Genomic DNA, 22,500 nt, shown 5'->3' with positions numbered 1-22,500 from the left:
GACTTTTTGAAGGCACTGTATGTGTGTGTGTGTGTGTGTGTGTGTGTGTGTGTGTGTGTGTGTGTGTGTGTGTGTGTGTGTGTGTGTGTGTGTGTGTGTGTGTGTGTGTGTGTGTGTGTACCCACCGGTAGAAAGCTCCACTCCTGTGTCTTAGGGTGTGTGTGTGTGTGTGTGTGTGTGTGTGTGTGTGTGTGTGTGTGTGTGTGTGTGTGTGTGTGTGTGTGTGTGTGTGTGTGTGTACCCACCGGTAAGAAGCTCCACTCCTGTGTCTTGGGGTCGTATTTCTCCACCACGTCAATGGGAGACTGCTGACTACCAAACCCCCCAATCACCAGCAACACCTCCTTGGCCCCTACACACACACACACACACACACACACACACACACACACACACACACACACACACACACACACACACACACACACATTATATACCCCCAATCACCAGCAACACCTCCTTGGCACCTACACACACACACACACACACACACACACACACACACACACACACACACACACACACACACACATTATATACCCCCCAATCACCAGTAACACCTCCTTGGCACCTACACACACACACATTATATACGCACACACACACACACACACAGATGCATTATACACACACACACACACTCACACACACACACACACACACACACACACACACAGTGGTCTATACATTTTTTTCTTATACGATTTTAATGGTATGACGCTCCTGTGTTGCTTGCAGAGTTTGTTTTCATTTCCTGTGTCAAACCGATCATGGAATCACGTGCAGGGACGCGGATCCACAACCTTCTGATGACTGGCTCCGTCTGCACTAGATGAATTCATTTCCTCCACAGCTGTAGACTAATTTGTGTGTATTCGTGGTCGAAATAGAACACCTAGGCTATACAGTAGGGCTGAAAAATTGAAAATCGCAATCTCAGACGACCCGATTTTGGCATCGTCAAAGCCAGAAAAATCGTTCTCCTAAACTGATCCATGTTTTGTTTCGTCAATAATTGCACTCATGTATGCTCTGCCTATTGCCCCTGCTTTGTGGTGTAGAAAACAACAGATAGCTCAGAAAGCACCATGCCGCACGTGAACAGGTCACTCACTAGAACTGGAGCAACTGTTGTGAAGCATTAGAACAGAGCAGTGGCGGTTTTTGTATTAAGGGCGCACGGGCGCCGCCCCTCCGTTCAAAATTTCCATCAAATTTGCATTATATTATCATTACTTCTATTGAGAAACCGTATCATTTGTTTCCGATAAAAACGCACTAAGCTGCCCATTCGGAATCGACTTTTAACATGATATTGTTTGCAATCCGGTAGAATGACAGAGGGCCCGCCCTCTCCCGGGCGCCGACAAAGCAAGTGTCTATGCTAGAATGACAAGTAATGTTGCAGAACGTTATGAATAAAGCATTTTAATTGGCCATTTTTTCCTTCGGTCTTTGGGCGCACTACATGTGCGACCCGGCCAATTATATCGCATTCTATTTGTATACTGTTGTGTTATTGGACGAGTGTTCGAGATGGCCTGTCAATCAGACGTCAACCTAGCTAGCCTAGAACTACGATTTACCCGCCTTGAAGAAGCTTGCGTGAAAGTGAAGAGATTTTTAAGTATCGATTGTTTTTAAGATGGCCCGACTGTTAACAGCAAAGGAAAATTCGGTGGCTTTGTTGAAGCAATATCCGTTCATCCGTCGTTCTGACGAAGATAAGAAGAGGGTGAAAGTCCTTGGACCTGACTGTCCTGAGCTCCTCATCAGCCAGAGCACCACCGATCGTGGAAGGACGTACGTCAGGACCTTTTCTTCCAGTGTGTATGGTCGCTGGAATTGGCTTACGGGATGCGAAGTGAGTAATGCCCTGTACTGCTTCCCGTGTCTGTTGTTTCAAAGTCCTGGGACAGACATTTGTTGGGTGACATCTGGGGTGACGGACTTGAAACACCTGGGGGAGAAGTGTAAAAAGCACGAAAGCAGCAGAAGCCACCTAGACAACAGCTTGAAGCTACGCCTGTTCGGAAGGCTTAGCATCCGGGAACAGCTTGATGAAGGCTACAGAGTTGGAATTAGAAAACATAACGAGGAAGTGACAAAGAATCGGCACATTTTGTCACGAATAATTGACTGTGTAAAATTCTGTGGGGCATTTGAATTGGCGTTGCGTGGACACGACGAAAGTGCGGACTCAAACAACCCAGGCGTCTTTCTCGGCTTGGTCGACTTTGTTGCCTCAATTGACAGCACACTGAAAGAGCACTTGGAGACAGCAACTGTATTTAAAGGCACCTCAAAAACGATACAGAACGAACTGCTCGATTGCATGTTTTCCGTGGTGAGGGAGCAGATTCTGAAAGAAGTTAAGGACAGTGATTTCATTGCCATCCAGGCCGACGAGACAACGGACATTAGTACCGTGACCCAACTGGTGCTAGTGCTGCGTTACATCGACAGCAAAATGAACGTGCAGGAACGATTCTTCGAATTCATTCCCCTGCAGTCATCAACAGCCGTGAACATTGCCACAGAGCTGAAAGAACGCCTTTCCATAATCCTTCCCGATCAAAAAGAAAAAGAAAAACTCATCTGCCAAGCTTATGATGGAGCGAGCGTAATGAGAGGTGCCACTGGTGGTGTTCAGAAGCGAATAAAAGAGGACTACCCAAATGCGCACTACATCCACTGCTACGCGCACCAGTTGAACTTGATCATGGAACAAGCCACCAGTCACATTTCTAAAGTAAGGAACTTTTTTTCGGACCTTGGTGGCTTTGCCAGTTTTTTTTCAAGATCACCCAAGAGGACCAGTGTATTGGATGAAATGGTTTCCCGCAGGCTGCCAACTTCCAGCAAGGTCAGGTGGAACTTTCACAGCCGCGCTGTCAACACGGTGTTTGAACACAGAGAGGATCTCATCAAATGTTTCCATGCCATACGAGACTCGGGAGACTTCGATGAAATCACCGTGAGAGAGGCAGGAGCATATGCAAGGATCCTGGAAGACCCAGACTTCAGGTTCTTCCTGCAACTTTTTCACCAGATCATGCCCCTTGTAGACACTCTCTATGCCAGGCTACAGAAGAGGAGCATCGACTCAGTGTACATTAAGAGATGCATCCAAAGATTCCAGGAGGACATACAGAAGATCAGGTACTAATTTGATTTGGTTTTAGATACATTATTTTATGGTTTTCTGCTTCAATAACATCAGTTAAAAAATAATGAAAGCCGTAAAAAATAAACGAATTAAACAAACACCTTACTTCCCCTTCACAGAGATTCTCTCCATGCCATGACAGTGGAGCACAGCAGTCTATCCCTGCAATCAAGAAAACGTGTGGCTCTCTCTTCAGAGGATCACCAACGAATTGCAGCTGAAGTGAGTAGAAAGCATGCCTTGTATAAAAAAAAGCCTTGTAGAAATAACTTATTATATACATTCATGTGGGTGGTTGACGTTTAAGGGCGTAACGCCAAAAAAAAAAAAAAAGTTTGGTAACACTTTCTATGAAGCCCATATCTATAGCCCATTATGAGCGCATTTATAACAAATTATAATGCACATTATAATTACTTACAACGCATTATGACTGCACCCATGATGTTTCATGATGTGTTTCCTGATGTGTTATGTTAACAGTAACAAATAACCATGAATCTATCTTATAATGCTTTATAAATCCACGGGTGTTATGAGTGCTCGTGACTGCATATTAACTACAGGCTGCCTGATGGGGCTTATAGTACATTACGATGCATTATAGATGTGTATTATACAGTGCATTATAGATGCATCCATATGAACTTCACTTTACTTAGAGCACACATTGATGATAATTATGACAGTTTATCATCCAGGTCTGTGCATAGAGGGGTATAGGTGCTCATAATGTACTATAAGCCCCATCAGGCAGCCTGTAGTTTATAGCCAGTCATGAGCACTCATGACACCCTTGGATTTATAAAGCATTATAAGCTAGATTCACAACTGTTAATATAAAGCATCATGAAGCATTATGGCTGTAGTCACAATACATTATAAGTAATTATAATGGGCATTATAATTTGTTATGAATGCGCTTATAATGTGGGCTTTACGTAAAGTGTTACCAAAAGTTTTTACAATTCCTTTTTAAAGGAAAAATAACAGTTTTGTAGATTTTTAACCAATGTTATGAAAAAACAAGGCGTCACGTCTCCCACCCATATACTGTATTGTACCTTTTTAAGGGTGCACTTCAGAATTGCTATTTATTGCTATTTATATATTTATTACTCCAAGTGATGTGGAAGGCTTTAATTTTGCTCTATTGTACTGATGGTCAATTACACTGGCCTACTTATTAACCAAGTGCTATACATACTCATTTATGTTTCTTTTCTTAATTAAAACACAACTATATCAATGGATTAATAACACAATTAACTTGTGTAGCCTTTTAAACAGACATGCTACACATGTTTCTTTTTTAAAGCTTACTATTTGATCAAAGTTGTAAACCAGTTGGGCTATAAACAGCTGGCCTAATTACCAGCATTTCATGTGCACAAACTCCATTAGCAGACAATGTCTTATACACTGCTGCCATCTAGTGGCCAATCATAGACATGCTAAAAACCAAGTGCCTTTTTACCCATTTCTTGAATGCCTTTGTTTTTTTAGGTCTGTGATACCATCCTGGGGCACACCAGAGAGAGGTTCCAGTTCACAGACCATCTCATCTGTGCAACCCTCCTGCAGTGCGATCGGTTTGAAGATTATCAAGTGGATTTTCCAGAGGAGGCTCTTAAAACCACAGTGAAGGCTTACCCTGTCCTTGACAGCAGCAGGCTGAAGACAGAGCTAGAACTCCTCTACAGCAACGAGGAATTCAGAGCGTGTAGTGGTGCGGTGGACTTCCTCCAATTCTTTATGGAGAACAACTTGGGGGAGCTTTTTTCAGAGACGGTAACCCTTTTGAAAATACTTGTCACCACACCAATGACGACAGCAGAAGCAGAGAGGTGCTTCTCGACTCTTAAGCGAGTGAAAACATTCCTGAGAAACACAATGTCGCAAGATCGCCTCAACGCACTGGCTACCCTGTCTATGGAGAGGGCCATAGTGACAGAGATGACTGACTTTAACGTTAAAGTCATTGACACATTTTCAAATTTAAAAGAGAGAAGGGCCAAGTTCCTCTACAAGTAGCACTTAAGCATTTAAGCACTTTTGTTTGTGTGTGTGTGTGTGTGTGTGTGTGTGTGTGTGTGTGTGTGTGTGTGTGTGTGTGTGTGTGTGTGTGTGTGTGTGAGAGAGAGAGAGAGAGTCAGTGAGAGAGAGAGAGAGAGAGAGAGAGAGAATGAGAGAATGAGAGAAAGAGTGTGTGTGTGATCCGAATACATCAAATACATGTAAATGTATCCACTTTTCATTACATAAAATTTTCACTTTGTATTTCTAATTTTCTGACTACCTGTGTTTCTTTCAATAGTTATTTGAATGCACTGTCTTGAGCAGGTCAAGCTGAACAGGTTACCCCAAAATACACCAGAATGCAGGAAATTGCATCCTAGAAATCCAAAATTTTCTGGGGGGGGGCCCCCAGACCCCCCGCAAGGGAATAGTCGCAATATTAATTTCATAGCTGAAAGTGTGCCCTACCTAATATTTCTGTCACCAGCCGCCACTGGAACAGAGACCCATGCACTGAAACCTGATTTAAGGAAAGGGGGTAATAATGGTTTGTGTGGCACGACTATCTTAGCCAAGGAGTTAGGCCAAGATAGTCGTGCCACCCGAACCACAAACGCAACCTGCGCTGCCCTGTGCCACTAAGCTCCTCCCGCTTGTCTGTTTAGCGCAAATTATCATTCAAACAACTCTTCTAATCTTAGATGATGCATTGTAAAGAACCAATAATCCATTTATCCCCGGTAAATGTTGTAGGCTATACCCACCGTTATAAAAAAAGACTATGCCCTGTTTATTTTAACAAAGAATTCCCTAATTAACCGCTTCTAGTGGTGAAGGATTTGAGGGTAGTCTACTGTCTTGCCAATCTTGGCTGCGTGACAACCTGTTCCTGAACTTCAGGAAGAAGCTAAACCAATCTCTGTTTGGGAAAAGTAAGCTACAGAGGAGTAGTCTACCAAACCGAGCGAAGGTAAAGGCAAGGTGCTGTGCCATTGTCACTAGCCTGGGTATTTTCGCTGGTCCCTTTCAGCCATTTAAGCGAACTCAGATCTGTACCTCAGCATTTTCTGTGAACGCTCCAAAGTGTAGGCTACCGCACCCTCGGAGGTGAACCATGCTTATTGACGGTCTCTTTCTTATGAGTCTTAATTTAACTTTTGAATGCTGAAGCGGAGCTAGTTTGTCAACATAAACATACAAGCAATCTTACAACTTAAAAATAAATGCATAAGAGTAGCCTAAGGTCCGTTGTGCGTTGCTAATGACGCTAGGATGTTCATCTAGACCACGGATGGGCAACTGGAGGCCCGGGGGCCACATGCGGCCCGCCTCCTCACTCAGTGTGGCCCTTAGATAAAAACAGTAGGCCCAGTTAAAAAAAAAAAAGACCATATATATTTTTTTTTAAGGACTATTGAATGAATCTGTTGCAATTATACTGTTGGCCAATAGAGTACTGAGTACAGAGTATTCTATTCTTACCAGTCAGTGAGCAACCAAGTGCACCTTGCACCCCCCACATTTGGGCTTGCATGCCCACCCACGGGCACCCCGGTTCGAGTCCGGCCGGGGTCATTTCCCGACCCTCCCCTGTCTCTCTGTCCCATTCACTTCCTGTCACCATCTTCGACTGTCCTGTCAAATAAAGGCATAAAAGCCCCTAAAAATACATTTTAAAAAAAAAAGAAAAGAAAGTTGCCCATCCCTGATCGAGACCAACAGCTACTTTTTTTTAAGCGGGTCGAGAAGATGGGCGGGTCAACATTTTCCCATAATATTTCTTGCGGTCCGGGCCAGCAGTGGAAGTGGTCGGTTGCGGGTTATTTTTTCGTCGACCCGCGCATCACTGGTACCTAGGCGTGCTTGCGTGCGTGTTCCCTGCATCTCGCTCCTCAGTGTGTGTGTGTGTGTGTGTGTGTGTGTGTGTGTGTGTGTGTGTGTGTGTATGTGTGTGTGTGTACCTATGCGTGCTTGCGTGCGTGTTCCCTGCATCTCGCTCCTCAGTATGTGTGTGTGTGTGTGTGTGTGTGTGTGTGTGTGTGTGTGTGTGTGTGTGTGTGTGTGTGTGTGTATGTGTGTGTGTGTACCTAGGCGTGCTTGCGTGCATGTTCCCTGCATCTCGCTCCTCAGTATGTGTGTGTGTGTGTGTGTGTGTGTGTGTGTGTGTGTGTGTGTGTGTGTGTGTGTGTGTGTGTGTGTCTGTGTGTGTNTGTACCTAGGCGTGCTTGTGTGCGTGTTCCCTGCATCTCGCTCCTCAGTGTGTGTGTGTGTGTGTGTGTGTGTGTGTGTGTGTGTGTGTGTGTGTGTGTGTGTGTGTGTGTGTGTGTGTGTGTACCTAGGCGTGCTTGTGTGCGTGTCCCCTGCATCTCGCTCCTCAGTGTGTGCGTGTGTGTGTGTGTGTGTGTGTGTGTGTGTACCTAGGCGTGCTTGTGTGTGTGCGTGTGTGTGTGTATGTGTGTGTGTGTGTGTGTGTGTGTGTGTGTGTGTGTGTGTACCTAGGCGTGCTTGCGTTCTAGTCCCCTGCATCTCGCTCCGCAGTGTGTGTGTGTGTGTGTGTGTGTGTGTGTGTGTGTGTGTGTGTGTGTGTGTGTGTGTGTGTGTGTGTACCTAGGCGTGCTTGTGTGCGTGTCCCCTGCATTTCGCTCCTCAGTGTGTGTGTGTGTGTGTGTGTGTGTGTGTGTGTGTGTGTGTGTGTGTGTGTGTGTGTGTGTGTGTGTGTGTACCTAGGCGTGCTTGTGTGCGTGTCCCCTGCACCTCGCTCCTCAGTGTGTGTGTGTGTGTGTGTGAGTGTGTGTGTGTGTGTGTGTGTGTGTGTACCTAGGCGTGCTTGTGTGCGTGTCCCCTGCATCTCGCTCCTCAGCTCGGGTCGCAGGTGAAACTTCTTGGCCTCGTCCACCAGGTCACGACACGGCAGACTGCAGCGAATCAGAGGCTACACACACACACACACACACACACACACATAGAATATACATCACACACACACACACACAAAATAATATACATTACACACACATTCACACACGTAATGTATATCACACTGTCACACACACACATTACTGTATTATGTCCACAAACTTAAGTCACGAGAGGGAAGATTGCAGTGAAACAGAGGCTACACACGCACACACAGATTAAACACACATTCAATGATTATACAAACATTATAACACCCCCCCCCCCCCCCCCCACACACACACACACACACACTATGACTAATCTACAAGATGTATAACAGTAGCATGTTTTTAAAGGGACACTGTGCAGGAAATGGTCAAAAAGGTACTGCAACTATGCTGCTCATTGAAACTGGGCTGCCTATTGCCAAATTTGACCTTTTCATGAAAGTTTACTAAGTAATAAACTAATATTTTCTAGTATGGCCCAAGTACAGTCATTTTTGCAGCTAAAAATGGCAATTTCTGGAAATTCAAAATGGCGGACCATGGAGAAGATCCCCCTTTTCATGTATGAAAAGTGCAATTTTTCCAGTCATATTGAATACTTGTAATTTGACGCTGGTGGTAAGTATTCATGAAAAAGGTAACATTAGTGAATGGGCAGCATGAATTCTGGAAATAAACAACTAAAAATCTTAGTGCACTTTTAAGCCTTACATTGACAATGTTGTCATGGACACTAAGTACATGTAGGTACTAGACCTCGATCAGATATAAGACTATATTTCTAAATGCACAAAAGGAATCTTACATATGGGTGGTTGACGTTTAAGGGCGTAACGCAAAAAAAAAAAAAAAAGTTTTTCAAATTCCTGAAAAAAATGATGGATAAAAATTGGAAAAAAAATAGAAAAAAATAAAGCACTTAGTGGTCTGGAATTTCACCTTATTTTTGCCATTTTTGGGAAAATGTGTCCTGCATCAACACATAGCATAGGCATGTCACACCGCAGGAAAATTGAGTCACACCACAGGGAATTCACTGCATTATGGCCATTTTAATCCTTTTGTATACATGACTGACATCTGAGCTCATGCTAATTTGATAATGATATTGTGTTTAATCTTAATATGTGTTTTCATTTATAAAAAAAACCCTTTTTTTCCTCCTATAAGAGCAGTCACACCACAGGACACCATAAAATGAACCTAAGCATTGCGTGACAGAACGATTGCAATATGAAGACATATTAAGAGGTTAAGAGTCACCTTAAACTTCCACAGCACTCTCCAATAACTGAGGTACTGACTGGTTAGGAGCCAGACTTTGAGACCCTTGTAGTTGGCCTTGCAGCTGCCCGTTCACAAACATTGACATACATGTCACCCCACAGGACGCTCACACTACTGTAATCATCTATAAATATATTATACTGTAATCCTCTTAAAATAATGTTAATCCCTTTGATATATTATACTGTAATCCTCTTAAAATAATGTTAAGATTTAAGATTAATCCGTTTGTGTGTGTCTCCTGATCTACTGTGTGTGTGTGTGTGTGTGTGTGTGTGTGTGTGTGTGTGTGTGTGTGTGTGTGTGAAAAGTGTTTCTCGTCCTGTTCTTCCACTGCCGTTGGCAACTACACCCTTTCAGAGAAGCACACACACACACACACACACACACACACACACACACACACACACACACACACACACACACACACAGACACACACACACACACACACACACACACACACACACACACACACACACACACACACACACACACGTCTGTTCCTGTAAAATCATTATGTGGGTGTGGTGTGTTCTTCTTCTAATCTGCCAGACACTCAAGACAGAACTTGAGCTGTACATGCGAGTGTGTGTGTGTGTGTGTGTGTGTGTGTGTGTGTGTGTGTGTGTGTGTGTGTGTGTGTGTGTGTGCGTGTGTGTGTGCGTGTGTGTGTGTGTGATGGTGTGTTGGTGTGTGTGTGTGTGTCTCACCTCTGCGTCTACAACGTCTGTAATGTATCGTGGCGTCAGTAGGGGCATGCACGTGTGTGTGTGTGTGTGTGTGTTGGTGTGTGTGATGGTGTGTGTGTGTGTGTGTGTCTCACCTCTGTGTCTATAACGTCTGTGATGTATCGTGGCGTCAGTAGCGGCATGCATACGTGTGTGTGTGTGAGAGGGTGTGTGTGTGTGTGTGTGTGTGTGTGTGTGTGTGTGTGAGAGTGTGTGNGTAGCGGCATGCGTACGTGTGTGTGAGTGTGTGTGTGTGTGTCTCACCTCTGCGTCTATAACGTCTGTGATGTATCGTGGCGTGAGCAGGGGCATGCGTACGTGTGTGTGTGTGAGATGGTGTGTGTGTGTGTGTGTGTGTGTGTGTGTGTGTGTGTGTGTGTGTGTGTGTGTGTGTGTGTGTGTGTGTGTGTGTGTCTCACCTCTGCGTCTATAACGTCTGTGATGTATCGTGGCGTCAGCAGGGGCATGCGTGCCTGTGTGTGTGTGTGTGTGTGTGTGTGTGTGTGTGTGTGTGTGTGTGTGTGTGTGTGTGTGTGTGTGTGTGTGTGTGTGTGTGTTAAGGGCTCTGCATACTTCACGTGCGCACTTTGGCGCGTTTGGCGCGAGAACCATTAATGACGTCATCACTTGCGCCAGACTATTCATACTTCAAAAGCGCCCTACAGGCTTTCGCTCGCATTGTCGGAAGTGCCCTCTGCTGTTCATGAGAGAAACGGCAGTATTTTTCGCAACTCGCAGCGTGAGTTCTACGGATGTATAAAATAGAAAGCCAAACACGGCTGCTGTAGGGCTACTGAACGTCTGACTTGTGACCTACCACATTGAAACATATATTTTTTGTTGTAGCCTACATTGCCAGATCATTCCAAGACCATGTGAGAGCATTGTTCTGGCGGCAGAATTTATAAATAGATCGCCGAACACAACGTGCTTCTGAACAAAGTAAACAATTGTTTCACTGAACAACATTTAAGAGAGAAGATAAAATAACTCTCTAGGACATTTTATTATCCTCAAAATGATGCAGGATCCATTCTGTAGTAGCCTACAGTAGCTGTAGCCTCTCTTCGCAACTCCTGCTTTGTCTGCCTACCTGCATGGTCGCTGGTGGCGCACGACAAGTTACAAAAAATGTGGGGTGCACGAACTCGCGCCACGTCAGCTCGCGCCACGGCGTGTGACGTCATTTTGGGTCACGTAACGGCGCGAGTGAGGTCGCGAGTGAAGTATGAAGGAGGCTAGCGCCAGTCACGGCAAGTATGAATCCACCTTTAGCGTCTGTGTGATGGTGTGGGTGTGTGTGTGTCTCACCTCTGCGTCTATAACGTCTGTGATGTATCGTGGCGTGAGCAGCGGCATGCGTACGTGTGTGTGTGTGTGTGTGTGTGTGTGTGTGTGTGTGTGTGTGTGTGTCTCACCTCTGCGTCTATAACGTCTGTGATGTATCGTGGCGTGAGTAGCGGCATGCGTACGTGTGTGTGTGTGTGTGTGTGTGTGTGTGTGTGTGTGTGTGTGTGTGTGTGTGTGTGTGTGTGTGTGTGTGTGTCTCACCTCTGCGTCTATAACGTCTGTGATGTATCGTGGCGTGAGCAGCGGCATGCGTACGTGTTCCAGCATGTGTGACAGGTACGGCTCCCGTTCCTTACGGTTATGCTTCACCCAGTTAACCACCGCCTCAAACACGGGCTCCTCAGAGTCCACCTAGACACACACACACACACACACACACACACACACACACACACACACAGTTAACCACCGCCTCAAACACAGGCTCCTCAGAGTCCACCTAGACACACACACACACACACACACACACACACACACACACACACAGTTAACCACCGCCTCAAACACAGGCTCCTCAGAGTCCACCTAGAGACACACACACACACACACACACACACACACACACACACACACACACACACACACACACACACACACAGTATTCCATTAGAGTGTGCAGAGTATGTTTTCAGCTTATCACCCCAAATCAGGCTTCCCTTCACACAAGCCTCACTGCACCAACTTGTGGCCCACACACACACAGGCACACACACACGTGCGCGCACACGCGCGCACACACACACACACACAGAGATCATGTGCTCTGTCAGACAAGGCAAATCCTTCTTTCCCAATAATTTCCATTTCACAATTTCACCCCCAGGATGCACACACACACACACACACGCTGAAAACATTAGGTAACACACACACACACGCACACACACACACACACACACACACACACACACCCTCTGGTCAGACAAAAGCTGCGTCCCATTACTACCACTTCCACTCGTTTTGACCCCTAACACTCGCTTTTGCGCGTTCCCGTGAAAGTGTAGGGTGTCCCGTTTCTTAGGGAGGCGAGTGAAAGTGCAAAAAATACACTTAAAATTCCACTTCGACCGAGTGGGGGTAGGACCCACCCTAAAGACCGAGTGAAAGAATGCATTACCCAGAATGCTGTGCGAACCCCACCGGCAAAAGCAAAAACAAAAAACATGGCGTCCTAGCAGAGGAACAGCGAATTCACTACTTGGAAATAGATGGCCACTATTTGAATATTATTCGAAAATAAAACATAGAACATACAAAAATATACCATAAAGACAAAACAAACCCCCTCACAGGAAAAAAACATCACTTTTAATTCGCTGGTTGGCCTACATTAGTGTTCGCTAGTTATCTTAGCACAATTAGCGGTAGCTAACGGTTGCTATGGACAGTTAAGGGTAGCTTACGTTGGAAAAGTTTGCTTCTGCCAAATAATTAGAAGCATTTAACATGAAATAACTCACAAAGTTGCGGATTAAAGCCCACATTGTGAGCAATATCTCCTCACTTCGGAGCAGTATGTACAAAAGAGTTCGCTAATTAGCTGGCTTTAGCTATTGGCACTGATGGCAGTGGTATTGGCTAATAGCTTACCTTGCATTTGAGAAATCAGATGCAGATATGAAATGACTCACAAATAAATGCGGATTATATTCCATGTTTACAAAAACACCAACAAATGCAAATTTACAGTATGATTGAGAACGATTTATTGATAAATGCAGTGTCTTGTCCCATAGGGGCACAACACGAGTGGCTTATTCCCTGGCTTTAAACGGTGGATGTGGACTGGATCCAGAACTCGCTGACACTGGCCTTTCCTGGTGAAAACAACAAACGGTCCATACGTTGCTGTGTAAATAAATAGGCCTATAATAATTGAATGAAACAGTAGACCTATTGGAGGAAGATATTTTATTAGATTATGTGTATTTGAGTAGCTCTACGTAATCACCTGAAGTCTGTCCCAATCTTTAGGGGAAAATTCGACTTCTCTTTATTCTCGAGGGAATGACTTGCTTTTTAATTTCACTCCAAACGAGGTGAAGTTCAAGTGGAAGTGGAAGTGGTAGTAATGGGACGCAGCCTAACTCTGGCACACAAGGGTCCAATCTGAAAAATACACAGACTCACACTCACACACACACACACACACACACACACACACACAAACACACACACACACAAACACACACACACACACACACACACACACACACACACACACACACACACACACACACACACACACACACACAAACACACACACACACAAACACACACAAATACTTCAAACACACAACACAGACGCATTGTTGCACAATTCTCACAGCATTTCACACATACAAAGTTACAAACGTGTACACACTGGGTGCATAACATGCTACTTGAACATTAAAAGTTTAAAACTTTGCAAAATGTAGCGAGAGTCGTAGAATAGAATAGAATAGATTCGAGTAGAGTAGAGTAGAGTAGAGTAGAGTAGTGTAGTGTAGTGTAGTGTAGTGTAGTGTAGTGTAGAGTAGAGTAGAGTAGTGTAGTGTAGAGTAGAGTAGAGTAGAGTAGAGTAGAGTAGAGTACAGTAGAGTAGAGTAGAGTAGAGCAGAGTAGAGTACAGTAGTAGAGTAGTAGAGTAGAGTAGAGTAGAGTACAGTAGTAGAGTAGAGTAGAGTAGAGTAGAGTTCAGTAGTAGAGTAGTAGAGTAGAGTAGAGTAGAGTAGTAGAGTAGAGTACAGTAGAGTAGAGTAGAGTAGAGTAAAGCAGAGTAGAGTAGAGTAGAGTAGTATAGAGTAGAGTAGAGTAGAGTTCACTAGACTAGAGTAGAGTAGAGTAGAGTAGTATAGAGTAGTATAGAGTAGAGTAGAGTAGAGTAGAGTTGACTAGACTAGAGTAGAGTAGAGTAGAGTAGAGTAGAGTAGAGTAGTGTAGAGTAGAGTAGAGTAGAGTAGTAGAGTAGAGTAGAGTAGAGTAGAGTAGAGTAGAGTAGAGTAGAGTAGAGTAGAGTAGAGTAGAGTAGAGTAGAGCAGTGTAGAGTAGAGTAGAGTAGAGTAGAGTAGAGTAGAGTAGAGTAGAGGGAGCAATCCACAGATGCCCACAAAATAAAAGACATATTAACAGTTTAATAAATAATATATAAAAGTCCATATGCATCTCACTGTATAGAGAGTCCTGAAGTATTGAGTGGGCACAGGTGATGTATTGAGTTCAAAAGTCTAATGGCTGTAGGATAGAAACTGTCCTTCATTCTCGTAGTGCGGGCACGCAGAGTCCTAAAGCGCCTGCCAGATGGTAGCATGGGGAAGAGCCTGTGACCAGGGTGTGTGTGATCTTTAAGGACGTTTAATGCTCTGTTTGTGCAGCGTGTATGGTGGATCTCCTCAAGTGTGGGTAGTGTGGGAACACCGAATGAGGGAATATTAATAATAATAATAATAATAATAATAATAATAATAATAATAGTATTTGTATAGCACTGTATCATACAAGGCATGTAACTCAAAGTGCTTAACAAATGGAAAAAAACATCATTGTTAGAGATGGATTTAAAAGGAGAGGTAGAGAGGAGAGGCAGAAATAGCAGGAACGTAGAGGAAGAAGAGATGGATAGAGATTGTGAAGTCATAAGGTCAACGTAGGTTAGGACCAGGATTCCTAGAGGTGTAAGGTCCATAGTGGCTGGGCCTATCATAAGTCATAGATAGTCACACTGAGATTGGGCGCTCAGGTGCGGCCCCTGGTGGCATCAGGGGTGAGGAAAAACTCCCTTTCGCTGGAAGGGCATCAGGAAATGATCGCAAGGACAATGAAGTTGGAAATGTGTGCAAACATGTAACATGTACACGCATGAGAGATGGGAGTAGTAGAGATATGCCCAGATCCTGATAACCGTGTGTACATCGCTAGCCACGTGTCAAGGAAATGTTTGCAAGGGGACATGCGGGGAATTCACTTCAAGTCGAGCTGTTTCCTGCTCACATTCTGAGGAAAATGACCTCAGTCCTCCGCTCTCTAGCAGAGATGAAAAACTAATCTTCATAAAGGAGCTGTCACCCTTTTAACAGGTGTGTTAACCAAGCCAATGACTCTCTCTCTCTCTCTCTTCATAAAGGAGCAGTCACCTTTCTTTTTAACAGGTGTGTTAACCAACACAATCACTCTCTCTCTCTCTCTCTCTCTCTCTCTCTCTCTCCATCTCTCTCTCTCTCTCTCTCCACCTCTCTCCATCTCTCTCTCTCTCTCTCTCTCTCTCTCTCTCTCTCTCTCTCTCTCTCTCTCTCTCTCTTCTCTCTCTCTCTCTCTCTCTCTCTCTCTCTCTCTCTCTCTCTCTCTCTCTCTCGCAAATTTCTACCAATAATCTGATATAAATGGTGAATATTTCAGCCATTTTTGTACCATGACAGGCATTCAATGAAGCTCATCATATCATTTATATAGGCCTACCAAATGTTAATCATTTTTTAAATTATTTCAGTTGTGTAAAACTTTCAATTAAATTATTTCTACATACGACTATCAGTACTGCACTGCTTTCTAAACATATTCAACACACTTTTAAAACACACAGACAGACAAGGTGAAAGTACTAAAAAAACAATTTGATCATAACTGTGAACTTAATTTTCTATACTGGTGACTGACACCCTTGAATTTGAACAAAAGGGTAGCTCCTCGCGCTTCTGCTTTATCATCTGGTGCATCAACGGGAGAGAGGCAGGAAATCTTCACTTGGTGAAGAGAGGAGAGAGGCGGGAGAGAGGCAGGAAATCTTCACTTGGTGAAGAGAGGAGAGAGCCGGGAGAGAGGCAGGAAATCTTCACTTGGTGAAGAGAGGAGAGAGGCAGGAGAGAGGCAGGAAATCTTCACTTGGTGAAGAGAGGAGAGAGCCGGGAGAGAGGCAGGAAATCTTCACTAAGTAGAAGAGAGGAGAGAGGCAGGAAATCTTCACTAAGTAGAAGAGAGGATAGAGGCAGGAAATCTTCACTTGGTGAAGAGAGGAGAGAGGCAGGAGAGAGGCAGGAAATCTTCACTAAGTAGAAGAGAGGAGAGAGGCAGGAAATCTTCACTTAGTGAAGAGCCTTGAATTTGACTTGGCAGGTAGATAATGACAGACCTTCAACTTCAAAAGGTATTTCTTGATTATAAATGGTTGGGCACCCCTGGTGTAAAACCTTGCAAGGGGAGCGCTGCAAAAACATGCACTAGTAGTTCCCAAACCGGGGGCCGGGACCCCTAGGGGGGCAGTGGAGGTACTGAAGGGGGGGGGGGGGGGGTACTGAAGGGGGGGCGTGGAGGTACTGAAGGGGGGTCGTGGAGGTACTGAAGGGGGGTCGCGGAGGTGCTGAAGGGGGGGGTGGAGGTACTGAAGGGGGGGCGTGGAGGTAACTGAAGGGGGGGGGGGGGGTCGTGGAGGTGCTGAAGGGAGGTCGTGGAGGTACTGAAGGGGGTACGGAAGGGGGGTCGCGGGGGTGCTGAAGGGGGGTCGTGGAGGTACTGAAGGGGGTACGGAGGGGGGGTCGTGGAGGTACTGAAGGGGGTACGGAAGGGGGGTCGTGGAGGTACTGAAGGGGGTACGGAGGGGGGGTCGTGGAGGTACTGAAGGGGGTACGGAGGGGGGGTCGTGGAGGTACTGAAGGGGGTACGGAGGGGGGGTCGTGGAGGTACTGAAGGGGGTACGGAGGGGGGGTCGTGGAGGTACTGAAGGGGGTACGGAGGGGGGGTCGTGGAGGTACTGAAGGGGGTACGGAGGGGGGGTCGTGGAGGTACTGAAGGGGGTACGGAGGGGGGGTCGTGGAGGTACTGAAGGGGGTACGGAGGGGGGGTCGTGGAGGTACTGAAGGGGGGGTTGTGGAGGTACTGAAGGGTGGTCGCGGTCAAAAGGGACATTGCATAGAAATGGGAAATCCACAGGTTAACAGCTAACAGATGTATTTGCTGTCATGTGGATTTCTAGCAATATTAGCGGATAAACTATTGATGGAGAGTCTAGCAATGTATATTTGGCATTTTTTTGTCCATTAATATTGCTAGATTCTCCATTAATAGTTGATCTGCTAATATTGCTAGGAATCCATTGCTAGGCTGAGGCTATAGGAGGGGGGGGGGGCTCAGAAAAATATTGTCAAGTCCAAAAGGAGGTCCCCACTGCTAAAGTTTGGGAAGCGTGCAGTGGGGAGTTCAGATCTGGGAGAGGCAGAGGGGGGTGATTATGGCCTGGGCTGATGACAGGGTGCGGCGTATCCATGACAACCACCAGAACTGACATCCCAGAATATGCAGACAAGGGAGACACATAAATCCTCTCAAATACTAATAGCTGTGTGTGTGTCAGATAGGTGGGTCTACAGGTGTGTGTGTGTGTGTGTGTGTGTGTGTGTGTGTGTGTGTGTGTGTGTGTGTGTTAGATAGGTGTGTCTATAGTCCAAAGGTGTGTGTGTGTGTGTGTGTGTGCTTAACTAGACACAGGAAGGTCCCAAAGAATAGGAAGCCTTAAAGGGCAACTCCTGCCAATTTCAATGTGCTGTTGTATTGCTCACGCTATCCTTGACTTGTCAGTACCCGGTGACGCCGCAGTTTTTGGCCCAGCCCTTTCCGAGATATGAGCTATTCTAATGGGGGCAACTTTTGTTTACATTTTTTTTTAAATGAGCATAGGCCTACTCCAAATATTTTCCCAAAAGGTATCGCTGTTTGCTAGCTGTCTGCTGATGTTGCATAACCTTTTGCATGCTCTTGGGAATAAATAAAAATGTTTTTTTGAAATGTAAACAAAAGTTGCCCCCATTAGAATAGCTCATATCTCGGAAAGGGCTGAGCCAAAAAATGCGGCGTCACCGGGTACTGACAAGTCAAGGGTAGCGTGAGCAATACAACAGCACATTGAAATTGGCAGGAGTTGCCCTTTAAGGCATTCCCTCCTTCCCTAACACACACACATACATACGCCAATGTTTTCTGTGTGTGTGTGTGTGTGTGTGTGTGTGTGTGTCTATAGGTGTGTGTGTGTGTGTGTGTGTGTGTGTGTGTGTGTGTGTGTCTATAGGTGTGTGTATGTGTGTGTGTGTGTGTGTGTGTGTGAAAGGGGATTGTAATGGTGTGGGTGTGTGTGTGTGTGTGTGTGTGTGTGTGTGTGTGTGTGTGTGTGTGTGTGTGTGTGTGTGTGTATGTGTGTGTGTGTGTGTGTGTGTGTGTGTGCGTGTATGAAAGGGGATTGTAATGGTGTGGGTGTGTGCAGGTAGAGACTGGCCCCAATACACTGGCAGCCTTTCAAGTGGAATAAAGAGAACAGGACAGGACAGCACTCAACATACGTGTTGTGCCTTATTGCCTGGCAGACGTTTCAGTTTTAACCTTCTTCAGTGTCGGGCCTTTCAAGTGGTCCAGCACGAAGAAACTCTCACAACACTGATGCCCATGAAGCAAAATTACATTCAAAAAAAATATAATTTTGCATCAGCATCAGTGGTGTATGAGTTCCAAAATTACAGACTTTTTAATGCATGGGGAAAAGAAAAGAGGAAATGTTAACCAATGCTGTGCTCTCTTGTCTGTTTTCCTCCTCAGGCATTAAAAATCAGGGTAACACTTTCTATGAAGCCCATATCTATAGCGCATTATGAGTGCATTCATAACAAATTATAATGCGCATCATAATTACTTACAACACATTATGACTACACCCACGATGTTTCATAATGCTTTATGTTAACAGTTATGAATTACCATAAATCTAGTTTATAATGCTTTATAAATGCAAGGGTGTTATGAGTGTTCATGACTGGATATAAACTACAGGCTGCCTGATGGGGCTTACAGTACATTATGATGCATTATAGATGTGTATTATACAGTGCATTATAGATGCATCCATATGAACTTCACTTTACTTGGAGCACACATTGACGACTTATGATCTCACATGGAACATTATAGCATCTTATGAGTCCTTATAACAGTTTATCATCTAGGTCTGTGCATAGGGGGGTATAGGTACTCATAATGTACTATAAGCCCCATCAGGCAGCCTGTTGTTTATAGCCAGTCATGAGCATTCATAACACCCTTAGATTTATAAAGCATTTTAACCTAGATTCATGGTTATTCATAATTGTTAACATAAAACATCATGAAACATCGTGGGTGTAGTCGCAATGTGTTGTAAGTAATTATAATGCGCATTATAATTTGTTATAAATGCACTCATAATAAGCTATACATATGGGCTTCATAGAAAGTGTTACCAAAATCAGAATCAGAAGTGTGCGAGTCCCTTCGTGCTGAACTATATGATTACTTTGTGGAACTTTACACATCATCTTTACACATACAATATGTATCATGAGCATAAATTCTTGGTGCTGCACAACACACACAAAGACACAGACACAGACACAGACACACAAAGACACAAACCACACACACAAACACAAACCACACACACACACACACACACACACACACAAAGACACAAACCACACACACACACACACACACACAGACAAACACACCCACCAGTCCCCACCTGTATCTCGTCACACTTGATGAGCTTCTCCACTTCTGATTGGCCCATGAGCATGAACTCCTCGTGCTGCACGACCTCGCTGAAGTGCTTCTGGCTGAAGAGCTCGGCGGCGCTCCGCAGCTCCAGGCACGTGTGCAGCTCCGCAAAGTCACGAATCCCCAGACAGTTAGAGGGGTCCAGCTGACTATTGAGGAAGTCACAACACGCACGCTTCACACCTGCAGCACACACACACACACACACACACACACACCGTTAGACAGGCGTGCATTTGAATGAATAAACAAAAGAACTTAAAGAAGAAAAAATCCTAAAGAGTGTGCGAACCCAACTGCACCAGATTCTCGCTACCAAGTTAGATGTCTGTGGAATATTCATTTGGAATGCTGTTAATTTACACCAGAGTTACTAATGCTTGGAATGCCAACCCAGCCAATCACAATGAAGGACCAGGGAAGGCACTATGGTGGGATTTCTTACACAGTTAATTTCATGTAACAGACAGTAATGCAATGCAATGCAATGCGGTGTGGTGTGGTGACTGTCCTGACAGGCCATATAGCATACCATAGAACACTGACACTGGTGTAGAAATAGCAATAGAACACTGGTGTAGCCATAGCAATAGAACACTGGTGTAGCAATAGAACACTGGTGTAGAAATAGCAATAGAACACTGGTGTAGCCATAGCAATAGAACACTGGTGTAGCAATAGAACACTGGTGTAGCCATAGCAATAGAACACTGGTGTAGCAATAGAACACTGGTGTAGCCATAACAATAGAACACTGGTGTAGCAATAGAACACTGGTGTAGCCATAGCAATAGAACACTGGTGTAGCCATAGCAATAGAACACTGGTGTAGCCATAGCAATAGAACACTGGTGTAGCCATAACAATAGAACACTGGTGTAGTCATAGCAATAGAACACGGGTGTAACAATAGAACACTGGTGTAGCCATAACAAAATAAAACTGGTGTAGCCATAGAGCACTGGTGTAGCCATAGAACACTGACACTGGTGTAGCCATAGCAATAGAACACTGGTGTAGCAATAGAACACTGGTGTAGTAATAGCAATAGAACACTGGTGTAGCCATAGAACACTGACACTGGTGTAGCCATAGCAATAGAACACTGGTGTAGCCATAGCAATAGAACACTGGTGTAGCCATAGCAATAGAACTAGGGGTGGGCATAGATTATTTTTTTAAATCTAGATTAATCTCACTGTAATTATGAAATTAATCTAGATTAATCTATATCAAAATGGCTCATTCAGAATAGGCACGCTAGCGAAATAATGCCGAAAAAAAAACCTTGGGGTTTCTTAAGACAGATGGCGCATTAGACCAGAGCTCATCTTTTTTTCCAAAATGCATCTCATCTTCAAAAAATGGTTATGTTGATACTTGGTGATGACAAAAAATCACTGCAATATGTGTAAAGAATGTCCAATATGTTAGGAAGCATTTCCAGTTATAAAATACTGAAATTTCAAAATGAACAGCGTTCTATAAGTTGTAGAGGCAAATACAGATAAATCTATCAAACATTTAGGCTATTTAAACAAAATTACCTCAGCAATTCAATTCAGCATTTCTAATGGAGAGAGAGAGAGAGAGAGAGAGAGAGAGAGAGAGAGAGAGAGAGAGAGAGAGAGAGAGAGAGAGAGAGAGAGAGAGAGAGAGAGAGAATCTGCCACTGACTAGTAAAAAGAGCAGCGGCTCCTTTAAGGGAGGGAGGAGCTCTGCGCGCAGTAGGCACAGCAGCCCCCAGCAAATCCAGGCTACTGCCTATCTAGAACCTGCAGCACTGGCACACGGCGATTTGGTCTAAAAGTTCTCAGAGTTAGAAGAGGAGTTACAACTCGAAATGAATTCAGTTTGCAAAAAAATAAATCAAGCGCGACAACCGCGAGGAATATTACCGTTTGACATGAGCATATCTCACTGAGTCGCAAATGTGCGCGATTGCAACACAAACATTCAGTGAGAGTAGACATTGACAGTTTCAGTTTGACAATCTTCAAAATGCATATCACACACAGAATGTTTTGCAATTATGGCACAGGCAAGTTTTCTGGAAGTTGTTTAGGCTATGTCTTCCATGCAATGCGTGAGGAAATGTAGGCTATGTCGGGCTGGTAGCCTACTCACACTCACACAATAACGTCTCTCTATGCTTCACCTCAAACAATCACGTCTCTTTAGTCTACCACTTATGAAAAAGCACTCAAACAACACCTACCACGGCAGAGGGATTAATGTTTTCAGCATGCAAACACTTCATATTTAGTAGGTCTGCTGAAGCAGCAGGTGGAGAGGAGAAACGACTGGAGCACAGTCTGAAAGCGTCTGTCAATTAAACGCTATGGTGACGGGCATACCCAAACCCCAAATCCATATTTTGAGAATAGATTAACGTGCGATATTTTCTTTGTCGCGCGATAAGAGTCTCACATTATCGCAGCACGTTAACGCCGATAACGGCCCACCACTAAATAGAACACTGGTGTAGCC

At 44.6% G+C, this 22,500-nt stretch overlaps 2 protein-coding genes across 2 annotated transcripts in view; one reads left to right on the top strand and one right to left on the bottom strand.

The window, feature by feature from the left end:
- The window catches only part of LOC134456478 (kelch-like protein 12), a 41,941-nt gene that overhangs the window by 12,959 nt on the left and 6,482 nt on the right, over positions 1-22,500 (bottom strand). The window contains exons 4-7 of the mRNA XM_063207841.1: positions 19,976-20,193; positions 11,662-11,811; positions 8,006-8,120; positions 246-352 (exon numbers count right to left, since the gene is read on the bottom strand). Of these exons, the coding sequence (XP_063063911.1) occupies positions 246-352; positions 8,006-8,120; positions 11,662-11,811; positions 19,976-20,193 (590 nt within the window). The remainder of the gene's footprint in view (positions 1-245; positions 353-8,005; positions 8,121-11,661; positions 11,812-19,975; positions 20,194-22,500) is intronic.
- On the top strand, positions 1,159-5,662 carry LOC134456477 (zinc finger MYM-type protein 1-like). The gene is made up of 3 exons (XM_063207840.1): positions 1,159-3,162; positions 3,289-3,391; positions 4,676-5,662. Exons 1-3 carry the CDS (start codon positions 1,646-1,648, stop codon positions 5,201-5,203), a joined length of 2,148 nt encoding a protein of 715 aa, XP_063063910.1. The 5' UTR covers positions 1,159-1,645; the 3' UTR covers positions 5,204-5,662.

This window comes from Engraulis encrasicolus, chromosome 10, assembly GCF_034702125.1.
Source record: "Engraulis encrasicolus isolate BLACKSEA-1 chromosome 10, IST_EnEncr_1.0, whole genome shotgun sequence".
Lineage (NCBI taxonomy): Eukaryota > Metazoa > Chordata > Actinopteri > Clupeiformes > Engraulidae > Engraulis > Engraulis encrasicolus.
The sequence above is the reverse complement of the archived record's forward strand: the minus strand, read 5'-3'. Positions and strand labels throughout refer to the sequence as shown.

Excerpts from the sequence above, each read along its gene's own strand:
- LOC134456477 (XM_063207840.1), top strand. The coding sequence starts at position 1,646 with ATGGCCCGACTGTTAACAGCAAAGGAAAATTCGGTGGCTTTGTTGAAG. Across the intron at positions 3,163-3,288 it reads GAGGACATACAGAAGATCAG|AGATTCTCTCCATGCCATGA; the intron begins GTACTAATTTGA and ends TCCCCTTCACAG. Across the intron at positions 3,392-4,675 it reads ACCAACGAATTGCAGCTGAA|GTCTGTGATACCATCCTGGG; the intron begins GTGAGTAGAAAG and ends TTGTTTTTTTAG.